At 40.1% G+C, this 16,296-nt stretch overlaps 1 protein-coding gene across 1 annotated transcript; it reads left to right on the forward strand.

Annotated features, from left to right (window-relative positions):
- On the forward strand, positions 1–2,185 carry htr1ab (5-hydroxytryptamine (serotonin) receptor 1A b). The gene has a single exon (XM_067574969.1). The coding sequence runs from the start codon at positions 629–631 to the stop codon at positions 1,877–1,879; it is 1,251 nt and encodes a 416-aa protein (XP_067431070.1). The 5' UTR covers positions 1–628; the 3' UTR covers positions 1,880–2,185.
- Positions 2,186–16,296: the final 14,111 nt, after the last annotated feature.

Raw genomic sequence — 16,296 nt, forward strand, 5'->3', positions numbered from 1 at the left:
CTCTACATAATGTGCAAAAAATGTTCAAATTAGCTACTGTGAACTTTTTTTCACTGTTCTTGATGTTATTATTACTATTAGTTGTGGTAGTATGTTAAAACATAAAAGTGTGCAGTTTGTAAATCACTTTTTACAGTGCCGTTTCATCTAGACCTATTCTTCACAATATTCTGTCAATAGCTAGACTGCAGATGACTTCAAAATGATTCTCAGGAAAGGAGAGGACATTTCCTAATGCTGCATTAGAATCAATAAAATTACATTTAAAAAGCAATCAGCAATTGAATTATTGACATGCAGCCTGGGGAGTAAATAAATTAAAGAGAACCTTGCAAGTTTTCGAAGTTTATCTAATAACTTCAACATCTTCAGTGTCTGAGCTACAGACTGATGAGGGACACAAACAGACTCCCTTACATCCTCTCAGACAAGTGACGCATTTATCATCACTGGTATAAAGACGCAGCATCATTCTCAGTCAGCAGCCGACACTCGCAGTTCAGACCCTCTCTGCTGCACTAAACAGTTCAGCAGTCCACAATGCGCTCTTCGAGGTGCGACGGTGTGGTGCGCACCGGGCTCTCCACTAAGTAGCCGAAACTCTCCAAACCACTCGAGTTTACTAACAATGGAGGACGCAAACAACACGACAGCCTGGTTTCAGTTTCACAATTCTTCCAACGAAACCTCCAAACCTGAAGACGAGGAGGTGAAGCTGAGTTATCAAGTGGTCACATCCTTCCTGCTTGGCGCGCTCATCCTGTGCGCAATATTTGGGAACGCGTGCGTGGTTGCAGCCATCGCCTTGGAGCGGTCTCTGCAGAATGTGGCCAACTACCTGATCGGTTCTCTGGCTGTCACCGACCTGATGGTGTCGGTGCTGGTGCTGCCCATGGCGGCGCTTTACCAGGTCTTAAACGGGTGGACTCTCGGGCAGGTTCCGTGCGACATCTTCATCTCTCTGGATGTGTTATGCTGCACGTCGTCCATCCTGCACCTGTGCGCCATAGCTCTGGACAGATACTGGGCGATAACCGAGCCCATAGACTACATGAAGAAGAGGACGCCGCGGAGGGCAGCGGTCCTCATCAGTGTCACTTGGCTCGTCGGGTTCTCCATCTCAGTGCCACCTATGCTGATCATGCGCTCCCAGCCCAGCAGCATGGCAGAGGACAGGGCAAACCCTAAGCAGTGTAAGATCAGGCAAGACCCCTGGTACACAATATACTCCACATTCGGAGCTTTTTACATCCCGCTGACACTGATGCTGGTTTTATACGGGCGGATATTCAAAGCTGCAAGATTTCGGATCAGGAGGACTGTGCGTAAAACAGAGAAAAAGAAAGTGTCCGACTCTTGCTTGGCGTTATCTCCCGCCCTGTTCCACAAAAAGTCGCCCGGAGACGCGCAGGGCAAGAGCTGGAAACGGAGCGTGGAGCCCCGGCCGCTGCCGAGTGTCAACGGCGCGGTGAAACACGCGGAGGACGGCGAGTCTCTGGAGATCATCGAAGTTCACAGTAACTCCAAAGGCAACCTGCCCCTGCCCAACACCCCGAGCTCCGTGCCGCTGTTCGAGAGCAGACACGAGAAGGCGACCGAGGCCAAGAGGAAGATCGCGCTGGCACGGGAGCGCAAAACGGTGAAAACTCTGGGCATCATCATGGGCACCTTCATCCTCTGCTGGCTGCCTTTCTTCATCGTCGCCCTGGTCATGCCTTTTTGCCAGGAATCGTGCTACATGCCCATTTGGCTGGAACATGTCATAATCTGGCTGGGCTACTCCAACTCATTGCTCAACCCCATTATTTATGCCTACTTCAACAAAGACTTTCAGAGCGCTTTTAAGAAAATAATCAAGTGTCATTTCTGCAGACCGTGATGGTTTCAGTCATAGATTCACCGGATCATAGAAGTTTGATCCGAAGACATCCAGTGAAAAGAGGAGCAGCCCGAAAAGCCATCAGCCTATAAAAACGGCAGACTGAGATTGTCCTGAATAAAGAATGACGCTAAAACTGAAGAGAGGGCTCATCATGGCTTTCGTTGATCATCACCGTCGTTAACAGTATTGAAATATTCCCAGTGTCTGTAGCCTATGCATAGATAAAGCTGTAATCGTTTGATTGAAGCTCCATTGTTCCTCATCATGTTCTGTAACGTTCAATAAAGAAATACTTTTTAATAATTTATCTGAAGTCATAATTTTACAACTTGGGTGCAAATTTCAATTCATTCATTCAATTCACATCCAGCATCTGCAAACTGAATGAATTCTGAAATAAGCTGTAAAATAAGGCGAAAGTAAAAGTGCGTTTCATGTGACTAACTTGGACATATTTTAGGACGTTCTATAGATTAGTTCATAGAAAATTATCTGAAAGGAAATTTTTAAAATCGATTAATTGTTTAAGTAATTTAAGAAGCTGGAAGGTTCCAGCTTCATAAATGTGAGGTTTTGTGCTTTTATATTTTTATAAATTGAATATCTTTGGATTTTGGACTTTTGTTTAGACAAACTTGAAGACTGTCACTACTTTTCATTATTTTCCAACACTTTTTAGACTATTCACTGAAAAAATAATAAGTGATTCATAGATAATGATCAGTCATCATCATCATAATCGTCGGTTACAGCCCTAACATACTCGAAATAATATCATATTTCACTCACATCTTCAAATACTTTAATATATGTGGCAATTAGATAAATAGAAAATAAGGATCCAAATGAGCAACACTCAGTAGGCACATTTACAGCATTTATCTAGAGCTCTTATCCAGGGCACCATTCCATATTCCATTAAAAGACTGAAATGGGTCTGTTTAGCATATGCACTGAAAGATGGAAAAAACAAAAAACAAAAACAACACCCACACTGCTGTTTCATTCCCAAATCTTCTTTTAAACCACATGAGCGTGATTGTCATTGTTTCCAGACAGGCTTCTTCACATCTTTCCTTCAGAGTTTCTTCCTCTTCCAGTTCAGATTCTTGTCACTCAGTACCTGCAAACTATTTACGGGTGTGCATGGAAACGATGACAGTAGTGTTCATAAAGTTTTCTGGTACAAACAGTTACTCGCAGTGAAGAAATTCTTATAATCGTGACATTTTCTAAGAATTTCCCCTTATTCACAGTTAAGACTCGATTCCGGTAAAGATAAAAGTTATGCATAAAGCATCTTAGCCTATAAGAGAGCTCCTAAAGTGAAAAACTGTTTGGAGTAGGGAGGAGCACTTTTCTTAAGCAGAGGAGAAAATGTCGGAAAGACAAAGCGGCAGGAGAAATATTCTCCAAACGCTGAATGACAGTGAGTTAATGAGACGCTGCAGATTAGATCGTGCAGGGATAACGTTTGTGGTCGACCTCATTAGAGACACACACACATCTCCCACCCAACGCAATAACGTGATAATACCAGAAATGAAAGTGATCACAACACTGAGATATTTAGCAACTGGGAAAAAAATTAGAATTTGCTGGCAGCTGAAAAAAAGATATACATGCAAACCCTCGCTGCTTCTTATACAGACTGGCCAGCAATCACAGACACTGATGAAAGCGCAGCCATTACCCCCGTTAATATCAAATAGATGAAGTACTAAAATGACCAGCCTGTGTTTTAAGACATTTCATAGGCTACTTTTAAAGTATGACTTACAATTTATTCAACAGAGATGTTCATCACATAAAATAGTTTTTATAATTACACCATGTCTTAATAAAGACTAAATTCTATGATTAGGTCTATTGACTTCACTGTCTATTATATTCCCATTATCATTAAGGTTGGTCAGCTCCTACACCTTTTAAAAGAATGAGTCATACCTAGCAACAGGGTCATCTACACCTCCTCACTAAGGTAAAAGTTTCTGTCCCTTCCTTGCTCATATTTGCTCTGAGAATTTTCCTATATCACTCCTAAGCTAGGACTCCTTGCTAGAAAGTGTTTGTGAATACGTCCCCTGACCTCCAACTGCGTCTACTACCGCAGTGGCCTCGAGCAAGGTTCATTATGAGACACTTTTTCAGTTGAAGCTGTCAACAATGTGTTGGTGTCGCTTTCAAGTGTGGATTTGCTTTGTTTTTTGTTCCTCATGAACCCCGGGCAACACTATAATTGCAAACCTCTTTAACTAATCTTCAAATTTTATTTAGATTATAGTGGAGATCCACTACACTTGACATATATGGTATTCCAACATACCAAATATGTCAGGCTGACATCTGGGGAAATGTATCTAAAAATGATGCACTATATATATATTTCCATATGATGATGGTGCAAAAAAGCTACAACATGATACAAAATATATAATATGACTCTGTTAGTGTGGAAAGATATTATTTTAATAACCTTATTTGGGCTGAAATAAAAGGGGGAAATCTCTTTATAATGTGAATTTAAATTTGTCACAGAGGGACTTGACTAGTTTGTGTCTGACAATCTTCACAGTGTCACAGAGATGTATGCCCTGCAACAGAGAATGTGTCTCACTCCTCAAAGTGTGTTCAAACAGCATCCTGAGCCCCCGAACTGTTTCCCCCTAGCTCCACCTGCGCTCTGATTCCCTCATAACATGCATATGTGGATCTGCTTTGTCTCAGATAGTGAAACAAAGAGAATCCTTAATACAGTTTGCGTTTCATCATTCCGGGAGCGACACTTACATGAAGATCATCTCGGATGTGTGTGGAGACGGCAAAGGGTGTATAGAGGCAGCAGGGCGGGAGCGTGGGGGAAAAAAAGCCAACAAAAAACAGACACACAAAATGAGAGACAAAAAGAAACACACACATACATACACACGCGTTCACCACCATACATGAGCAGTCATAAAAAGCTTAAAGTGGTCGGGGTGCTTCTTGTAGCGTCCCGCTGCCCTTTCCCTCTGTCACTCACAGCCTCGTAACATATAAGTCCATCTTAAAAAGGCTGTGAAGGGCACACACAGATGGATTCTGGAGAGGTGGTCGTCATAGCAACATATGGGGGATGCTAACTCCGGGGGCCGAAGGGGCAATTACCTGATCAAAGGCCTGCTGCAACACAGGAATACAGAGGTGTGTATGAGGGGCCCACAGCTGGCAGTCATCACAGACAATAAGCAATTGTTTTGTTGTTGTTGTTATCGTTGTTGTTTGTTTTATCGTGTTTAACAGTGACTGACTAAGGTAGAATCTAATTTTCCCTCAACAAGAGTGTCAAACTTTTTCTTTTCAAAGACAGTTCAAGGGATCATTTTGTTTATTACAACTTTTTGCTCATTATTCCTTTTAGTTATGACTGTAGATTGTAAATTAATTACTGAGATCTAGGAAGAAGTCAGCATAAGCAGTCATACAACACCTAAGTAAATGTAGAATATGTACAAGTGTCAGCATAGCTTTCAAATGAACCGAGCACTGACGGCTTTAGTACACCACCACGATCAAAAGGTTGCATTGTAATGTTGCAGTGAGAAGAGCATGCAAGTGTAGCAACAAAGTTGAGTTGACTGCAGGAACTAAATCACATCCTCAGTTTATTTTTCATTGCCAAAATGAATGTAATGAACGGACTCTGCAACTCTCCTCTGCTTTACGAAGCTGTATAACGAGTTTCAGCTCATTGTTTAGCTGTCTGGCTGACTGTTTTGGTTGACTCTCAGCGCTCTCATAATGTTATTTTTGGCTGCAGCAGGCAGCTGTTTTCAGAGGAAAAGCTCCAAAAACCCACTGTACTGTACTTACTCAGCACCAAATGGCAAACAGAAACAGACTAGCTGGTGAACATAGTGGAGCATTCAGAGGCTAAAGAGACAGATATTTCCCCCATTTTCTGCAGTATGGCATCATATTCTAGTGTGCTGTCACATCCAGACAAAAATAAAAAAATAAAAAAACATCAAAATCTGTATTGACGCATTGATTTCACAACACAATTGTTATGCTGTCTCACTGATACACAACTCCTGAAGTCTTATTCCCTACAAACAACAGGATTTGTCAGTCAGGTTTGACATTTTTTTTTGTGACAGGAGACATTTCAAAAGATCAATTCTTAAAAGAACAGCTTGAGAAAAAGCACAACATGCTGACTTAAAGCTGCAGACTTTTTTCCCTGATATGAGTCACATTCCATGAGGTATCTTGAAAATGAGCAGGGCAATACTAAAACCACACGCAGCCATAAGACTGTGACATGGTTTGAATTTATCATCGAGGTTTGCTTGCATATTCTCCAAGTTTGTTCTCCGTGCTTCCTCAGAGACCGCCGTCGAGTGCACTTGGCTGTAAATCAGCCTGCATATTGGAGAAGGTGAATAGTGTGGATTAAATTTCCTCCATACGCTCTTGAACTGTTCAGTCATGTGTCCCCTGCAGAGCTGCCAGTGGCAATCTGCTGTCAGAGGAATTACGTTACGGGTTTTCACAGCCTCTCAGGACCCAACGAGAGAATCAACCCTCCTCGTCTTGTTTGGATTTCTTCTTGGAACTGTTGTTGTTAACGAGCGTAGAGGTAAACAACAGAACGGGAGCTGCAGAGGATTCTCTATACAGAGGAGACAACCTTTCATGTTTGGTTTATCTTTTAAAATAATAATTATATTGTATATATTTTATGAAAACTATAGGGGGAAAAGAGCATTTGCTGTCAGGGAGTTGCAGTGGTGCAGATCCTGCAATCCATCTTTTACTCTTCTAAAAGATGAACTGATTTTTTTTTTAAAAATAAATTCTTTAAAGCCCTCACGTGTATTTTTATGTGATTGTGGCAAAGTTTCAAACTTTTTAGATGAATAATTATATTTGACTGAAGTTCTATTTCATACATTTATAATATTCTTTACTATCAAATCATATAAAACAAATTCATTATTCATGAATATCATACTGTGTATTAATTTGTGGCTCTACTGCTGGTAAGGCTCAAAGAAAAGCTAAATCATCATGTTGCTCACTCCTTCCAACCCTTTCTCTTTGAGGATGTAATGAAGATTTCATAAGGCTGCTAGCAGGGGTTTAGACTTAAAAGCAAGGATATAACTTTTACTTAACAGCAGCCACTGTGGATACCCAGCAGTACAGTATATTATCATCATCTACTCACAATACTTTGACATACAGTAGCTCGTAATATACAGTAGGTCAGTGCTGATTGTTATTTTATTTGTTGCAGCTTTGTTTTATATTTTGAACCAATTGAATTCCAAATGTGTTCAACATACAACATTCACCTTAATGTTAAAATGAATACTCTCATTACTCTTTCAGTCAACTTAATTCATACTTTAAGTAACTCATTCAACCCAGGGAACATCAGATTGTGAGTTATGCAGTTTTGAAAGTGTGACTTGTATTTCTTGGGTGATGAGATCATGTAAGACATGGATTCCTGGTCATGCACAAGTGTCTCTCCTGGAGCTACAAGCAAACAAATGAAGTCTCTGCTGCAAGGTCGTAATGTTTCAATGTGCAGCAAAGGGCTCCACCAATGGTAATGAAGGCATGACTTATAATTTGTACATCTTTATTAAATTAGCTTCACCAAATCGAGGGCTGGGCTGAGTTGTCTGGACTTCAGTCTGCTGCTCTGGTCCTGCATGTGAAGTGAAGTGAAGTAAAAGGAAAATCTATTTTTTGAGTGGTCATGATTTATCTTCAGTATTACAATTAATCTCTTTAACTACTAATGTTACAGATTTTTGTCTGTAGGTGCTGAAATTTGCCTAAAAATTCTGTATTAACTTTTGGAACTAGAGGAGTAGTCTAACATTTTCAGAAATATGCTAATTTTCTTCTTCTTCTTGAGATGATGAGATGGATACCACACTCAATGCAATGGAGACAGCATGTGATTAGCCTAGCCTAGCATGAAGACTGAGGGCTCTTCTCATTTCTCTATTTCCTGCCTCCTCGTCTCCTCTCTCCTCATGTCTCCTCCTCGCTTCCTCTGCTCACTTCTCAGGTGGGAGGGACTAAGACGCAAGGAGAGGAGGCAAGGAAAGGAATCGAGGATGTACAAACTGAGAAATGATAAGACGGGTGAAAGGGGACACCAGCTAGCATGGCTCTGTCCAAAGTCAAATACCAGCACCTCTAAAGCTCTCTGATGAACAGCTTGTATCTGATTTGTTTAATTCGAACACAAATGTTAAAATGACAATCTGTGGTTTTAGGGGTGGTTACATGTTGTGCTTTTCTCGTCTCTCTTCAGTCCTTTCTTAATGTTTAAAGCCTGGTCTGTTTTTTGCTCCCTGAACCTGAACTTGACCCTCCTGAATCTGTAGCAGGTGTCACTTTATTTGGATTCACAGCCAGTCGTTTTTAGTTCGACATCAGACAGAGGCTCATTGTTTGTTGTCTTGCTGTTTGATACCTTCTGCAGGTGTTCTCGCTCTCCTCCAGCTGATTTAAGCGCAAGAAGATAAAAGTCAACTTAACAACTTCATCATTTAGTCCGGATGTGTCTTAGAAACCAGAGTTTCAAATGAAAATGCAAGAAATGCAAAATTATGCAGATTCTAATGATGGATTACTCACAAGTGCATCGTCACGTCATTTGGGGAGAAGCAGGAAAAAACAAGGAGGATGCGTCATCATACAATTTAAAAAGAAGTATGCATTTAGCACCCTGAGGATGGCGATATGTTTTGGTCCAACATTTACACACACAGCAAGATATCCTAAATATTCATTTGTCATTGAAATTTATGGTCCCCAGAGGATTAACGCTGTAGATTTTAATGAGCACATTACTGTTCCTCTAGCGCCACCCTCAGCATAAACTTTACATTTTTTCCTCTAAAGCTCTAAATGTGTGTTCAGACAAAATGTGAAGCAAATTTTTTGTCTTGCATTATTCACACAAATTGGACCATTGGACTGTTTTTGCAGTTTGAGTTTATTCACCCCAAACAGCCAATATGCCAGCTGTATACATTGCTAGCAAGCTAGTTAGCTAGCAATGTACACATTGATTGGTGTGTGTTGAGTGTCTATTGTTATATGAAAGCTCAGACTGATCTCATAAATCACCAGGAAGTCCAGTTCTGTTTGATATATTCCTCCATTTTTTTCCTTTCTCCTCTCATCTTTGTACGTTTGTGAGTTGGACTCATGAAGACCTGTGAGAAGTGTACATTTTTAAGTTTCAAGTTAATAGATTTGAGTCTCTGCCTCAATTAGCGACCAGTCACTTCTTTACATTGACTTTATAAGCAATCACCTCTAAACTTTTCTGAACATTCAGTCTTAACAGCTAAATCATCAGTGTTTTTTTTGTCTTGTAATGCTTTTATATTATATCTGTAATAAACATTGCAGTCTCTAAGGGGCGATAGTGGAGCTTGAAATGTTTGTTTGCCATTAATTTATGTTATCTAGACACTAATAGTTTAGAAATTAATGGTTGCACTACATTGTTAATTTAATTGCCGAGTGAGAATGTGACAGTTGATTGTCAAACAGGCGGTGACCATCTCTCCCAGAGCAGATTCATTCATTCCTTTATTAATTAATTGTAGTCAGTTTCTAAACAGTACATGAAACTGCAAATGTTAAAATGACACCACAACACTGTTTTTTCTCCAAAAGAGGGTTAAAAAACATTATAAAATGCTGTTGCACAGGGTGACATGTTCCTTCATTACCATGAACACACACACTGTAGTTTATTTTGATGTGATCCCATATACACTGTCCTGCTGCTGTACAGTAGATTCTCACTAGTGTACCAAATGTGTCTTAATCTGACGCTGAAAACCAACAAACAACCCAACAAATGTACTACTGACTCCTGTTTGAATAATGTTTGCTAAAAACTACAGTCCCCTACAGAGCCTTTTGCAAAAATAAAAATATATTTGTGACCCATATTTAAAGCTTTATATCAGTAGGAACCATTGGGCTGGGCTGTTGGGTTTGGGCTGTTTTTTTTCGTGAAGCTTTGGGCTTGTTTTGGAGTATTTTCAAATGTATCTAATAATAAAATTATCCTTCTCTCTCTTTCTCTCACTGCCAATCATCTGCGAGAGAGACAGCATAACCAAACATTAACATTAGCCTGGAGAGCAAGTAGTCAGTAATGGATGAAATAAAGCAAAAACTTGCAAAAGGTTAGCTCCTTAAAATCCCCAATGATTCAGGGAAGGCCATTGCATAGTGGAAACATGACCTCATTCCGACAACAAAACCTCCAACCTTCCTCCACAACTCTTACGCTTAAAGAACATTGTGACTGTAAAATGTTTTGTTCTGGATTCTCTGTTTGAACTGTTGTCAGGTTCAGTTGGGAAAGATGTTTTGAGTTTACCAGCCACGTCCATCTGGCTGATATGCAGAAAAGGCAAAGTTAATCTACTAACCGGTAAGGCAGATAATATGGTCTATTGCCGTTGCCTGATTAGTTATTTTTTATGTTTAACGCTACCCTTGCCAAAGCAATCAAATAACTTTGTCTTTGAAGAAGAAATAATATTAATATTGTTAATAATATATTTATTATAACAAAAATATAACTGGGTCTCAGGTCAGGTCTCAGATTCTGCAAGACCTGGTTTGTTCAAGTGGGTCTGGTCTGAAAAGTATGGTTCCCTGCGACAACCTGTACAAACATTTACTAGTAAACTGCTCAAACTAACAAACATTTAATATTGCCACGCATATGTTAAAAACTTAAAGGTTACATTGTATTAAGGATCAAATACACCATTCTCTAGTCTAGAAAACGGTAGACATGTTTATTTGATTGTAACGTGTTGTATATTTACAGGGACTTTTGCTAAAAACAAGCAGCTTATAAACATAAGAATGCAAAAGGAGAAGATGTTTACAAAGAAAGGTATGCAACCAAAGAAGCTTGGGAGTAATTTTCATATTATAATATATGTATATGTTGTATTATATATGAAGAAGTCTACCTATATGTTTCAAATTAGTGTCATTTTTTATTTAAACAAAACGGGTTTGGACAGGAACTTCTGTAAGTTGTTTAATTTATTTCCAATGGAACACTAATACATTTTTTATAAGTTTGACAGTCACTTTGTGTATCCGTCATATCTCCAGAGACAACGATGTTCACAACCTCTGGTTGTTATATCCCAGTTAGTGGCATGAGCTAACTTTACTTTACTTTACATTTATTGTTTCAGGGGGAAAACATTCATTAATGTTTGTGCAAAAATGGAATTACCACAGATAAATTCTATTAATGCACAACAGGCTTTCAGTAATACCTGCAGTGTTACTGTGCCATTGTATTGCCATTTACATGTGAAATTTAGCAAATGACAATATAACCAGGATATTTGATGTGAATAACGAAGCTAGAAGGAAAACATTTTTGAATTGCATCATAGCAAGTGGTCTTTAAAAATGCATCTTTTCAATGGCATGTCTGAAAAATGGCTCATCGCCCCTTGTACAAAAGGATCACTATGCAAGGAGTGTAGTGATGTGGTCTATACCCAAGAAATGTGTCTTTGTATTTTTGATAGTAAAAAGATAAAACACACAAAAAAAAATATCTACACTTTCTGGAAAATCTCCTTCTCTCATCTTGCAACAGCTGGTGGATGATGGCAAATGTTACCGCTTCCCGACCATTGACTGTATATAAAGTATATAAATATTTATATACAGTCAAAGATCCCGACAGTTGTTGATTAGAAACCATGGTGACAAAAAGTTACGACAGTTCCTATTTCCACCAGAGAGAGTGAAGTTCGTCCCAAAGCTTGCCGTTGTATTTATACCCTACACCTTAATGAAGGGAACTTCACTCAGCTATGAGTGTGACTACAAACAGAGTGCACTCTGTGACACAGTGGGAGTGAGTAGGAGCTACTTTCTCTCTCTCTCTCCCTCTCCCCTTCCTTGTGTCTGTGCTTAATTACAGGAGTGGGAACAGATGTGCGGGAGTCAAGCAACCAGCTGCCATCCATCGTTAGTCCTGCATAGGTATCTGGTTCAGCCTCCATCTCATCTCCAGATCGTAGACTCTGTTACTACAGTCAGTCACATTGCTGATACCTTTTTTCCTCTGTGCCTGCAGTTTTGCCTCTACCTGACTCTGGCCCCTGTCTCCAGCCTTCCTGCCTCGTCAGCACATCACAACACCCTGCTCTTGGGGAATCCCTCTACCTGGCTCCCCCCAGCATTCCCTCTGCCCAGTTTCATGCCAAAGTCTCAGCCCCCAGTTCCTGCTCCTGCCCAAGCCCTTGCCCGGGCCTCCCTGTTACCACCTTGCAATAAACAATCTTCTAAAACTACTCACTGCCTCCTGTCTCAGTGTTCTGGACTTGGGTTCACTAGTTCTCGAGCTATGCGAAGGACAAACTTACATACATACATATATACAGAGATTCCAAAACAATAAGGAATTGATAATATATATACACACATATATATATATATATATATATGTATGTGTGTGGTTCCTGAGAATTAATAAGCATTAGAACCATTTAAATTAAATGGTTTAAATCCAGACAGAAACTTCACCAGTGAGCCGTAGAAGCAGTTTGCAGCCTTCCATTGGTTGATTCTGCTGCCAGTCAAATGTGTCTGCACTCCTATTGGCTAGTTTTACTGCCTGTTTTTTTCTCCTGCGTATGCTCATTCTCTCTCTCTTTGTCCTGCTCAGCAGGTCAGATCCCAGAGGCCTGCAGTGCCCATTCAAAACGTGTCCTGCATTAAGTCTTGAACGTCATGCCAAGTTTCATTCACAGTACAAAGTTCAATAGTAGAGCTTAAGTCTCTTAAACTTTTTCCAAGTCATTACCACTACGGATATAATACCACCTTTGACCACAATGTGGGTTGCAATGGCAGAGTGGTGCTGTCCGTATTCCTATTGTTTATTATTATATTTTATTCTTAACTGCAGCCTGATTCCATTATTCTGAGTTTGGTCTAGCTTCACTGGTAAAGAACTGCTTCCAGTCCTTTGGCCTTTGGACTGGGAGAGACAGGCACAGGTGAATTTTAGGGGTGTGCCTGATACAACATAAATGGCAAAGCACAAATAGTTTTTTTATGAATATTTGTTTCATACAAATATTTTTAAAATGATGATGTTGATGAATGATGTTTTCAGTAAGAAAGAAAAAGCCATGTCAAATACCAGCGTGCAGGTCAGTTATATCACTATATCAGTCTCTCTCCTCTGTTCCGCTGTTACATCTATCAGCAGGTCTCAACAAGGGGAGTCACATCCACCTGCTACATGACGCATATTTCCTAATTTGGACACCACTCCTGGAGTTGGGGGTGATCCCCAGAGATAAAGCTGAGCTACTGACATGCATAGTGCTCCCCATGGACTCTTCATAACCTGTTGTTCCCCTTCTCCTTTCCACAAAGTTAGGTTGTAAAAAATATTCCATGTTCCAACAGAGATGCTAGTTTCCTGTATGGCTAGTAAATATCCTTTGGCTTCCTTTAAAACACCTACCTCTTGCTTGCAAATAAGTGAGTAAAGTAAATGGGCATGGTGATAATATAGAAAGATCAAAGAAGAATTCAGTTTTACCAGCTGATTTAACACCAAAGTTTTCTTTTTTACAAACATAAATAATTTCCCTTCACATTCACACCAAGGTGTCACAACCCCTCCTCTGTGACACCTGCCTGCCTGTTGTGTGTTTTTGTTATTGTCTGCCTTTTTAATATGATATGAGATTTGTGCTTGGTCTGTTTTGGTTTTGGTCTCTCTATCTGTTCGTTCCCCTTCCCCCTGTGCCCTCTGTCTCTCCCTCTCTCTGCACACCTGCCTATCATCTGGAATCAGCACACCTGCCTGCCACCAAGCCATCACCACTTCCCTACAAGAACCCTGCATGGACAGCCAGACCCCACTGGATCGTTGTGCCATTCGTGGTTTGTTGATGTGCCGCACTTCTAGCTCTGATGACAGTCAATTTGCCTGTCTGCCAGCTTGCCTTACACCTGTTCTTGCTGTCTCCAGGATTACCTGCCTGCCTGCCCGCTTCGCCTGGCCGCCAAGCCCGCCAGCCAGCTGACATCCTCGGAATTACCTCTGCCAAGCCTCCTTCCGGATTCCTCCCCCTCACCTCAGCCCAAACACCAGCCAGCCACCACCCCTGCCTGTCTCAACAATAAAGATTTGTTTTTCACCTTACCTGCTTGTTCAGTGTCTGCATTTGGGTTCAGCCTTGATACGTGACAGAAAGTCAACCTTTCCTACAGAGATGTTTCACATTAAAAACCTACCAGCAGCTCAAAGGGTATAATCCCTCCTTTTCCTGGTATTAAAAAATAGAAAAGAGGAAGCGACTGGAAATAATAGGTGAATGAAAACTGTATTCCTTGTATTGTTGTTTTATTGTATTGTTGTACTAATGGAATTTGTGCTGTGGAAATATAGATTATGTGGATTTGATCAGGTAAACATACTTATACACAGGTATATGTGGAATAATTATCAGAAAATTATCTTCCTTTAATGTTTAGAATTATAAATACTTTGCTGAGGACAGAAAACGGTTTAAAATTTACCACATTTTTTGATCCCCCTGTTATGTTGATACTCCTCTTTCAGGACAGGGTTAGGGTTAGGGTTATGTATATTTTAAAGTAATCTTTTTAACCCTTTCATAATTTAATTTCTTGCCTTGGGTGATGTGGCTGTATACAGTAATTAGATGGTAAATGTATTTATGAAATTCATGAAGAAACATGAATGTTTAACTATGAAATCTGTATTTACTTTCATGTACACTTTTATGTGTTGGACAGGTTTTGTTTTGCCTCTAGAGTCAGTGGAATTGAAGATATATATTTAATTTCAGTCATCATAATTTCAGGAGATGTTTAGCCTCCAACAGTACTAACTGTGGTCCCTGAGGACCACAGTTTTACATTTATTTTTCTTTTCCTTGGATAATTACTGTTTTGATCTGAACAAAATGACCAATGCTAATTGCACACTTGCACCCTTCAGTTTTAAAAGATTTGTTTTGGTATCATGCAGAGGACACAACATTGAGGGTCATGCTAAGAATGACCAATTCCCTTCACTATAAAATGAGAAGAGGAAAGATGCAATTTCCAAGAATCTGCACTTTGAGTAAAGGGCTTCTGGGACAAACAGTCATTTATAGGGAGTCTGGGTTAGATTTATGATCCAGCAGACAGTCAACTATCAGTCAAGTCTGTTTTAGGTTCATTTCAGGAACAAGGACACACAGTGTAATTAACTTGCATGAACTTGCTTCTCTGCACTGCACATAGGTAAATGTGCACCAGGGTAATTTCGTAACATTTGCATGGCTGTTTGTTATACTTGAACGTTGTATGATGTAAAACATGTTTCTAGTTTCTAGAACGAAAACTCACAGAGTTTTGAAGCAAACTTTTTTTCTCGTTAACCAACTTATGACTCAGCTTTGAGCGGGAAACCGCAAGCCCTTGCTAACATAAGCTTGACGTTAACGTGGCTTATAGCTGATACACTTATGTGAGCTAACTTAAGGCCTTTTTCAATAACTATATTTACTTATCAGTAGTGCAGAGAGAGTACTGTATAGCTAACAGTAAGTGAATTAGTGACTCTTATATCAGGACAAACAAGCTAACTATGTCCAGTTAGCAAGCTAAGTATGTCCTGCCATCATGCTAAACATTAGCTATTGATACCCATGCTAATGATAGCTCTTTAGATGTTAGCTAAATTTGGCTCATTGGTTACAGTTAAAGTTGTGAAAATAACACTTCACTTACCTCTAAAAGTCTGAGCCTCCTCCTCCGAAATGTCACTGTCGCCTTCCACCACAGACAGACCCAGTCATATGTTAAACTTGTCCTCGTCTCCTGTTCTGCTCAGCACTGGAGTCAAAGCAGGGCAGCACTGTTGGCGGTTAACGTCTCTGGTATTAATGCGCCACTGTTGCTTGGCAATCATTTTGATGTCTTGGGGAACTGTATTTCTTGGCGGAAGAATGACGATTTGCGTGCAGTAAATGATTGCTGTGTGTTTATTTTGTTAAGTCTTACTAGGTAGACCATAGTAACCGTTTAGCAAATGTTTGATAAAAGCCACCTGAGGTCGTGATTTATAGTGATTTTAGAACAGCTCTATGGAGAACTACAGTGCATTCACGTGGGTTTGGGACCCATTTATCTGCACAGCAAATTCTTAATCTGTCTTTAGAAATGCATGGACAGTTTATTGAGCTGAAGAGTGATGGCAGGTTGAAGCACCTTTTTGCCACTTATTCTCTTGCGACCTTCTGGGAAGCATTGATGCAGGATGCAGCCTTATAACTTCTCCCTTTCACTTGGACATA

This window comes from Thunnus thynnus, chromosome 19 (assembly GCF_963924715.1).
Source record: "Thunnus thynnus chromosome 19, fThuThy2.1, whole genome shotgun sequence".
Classification (NCBI taxonomy): domain Eukaryota; kingdom Metazoa; phylum Chordata; class Actinopteri; order Scombriformes; family Scombridae; genus Thunnus; species Thunnus thynnus.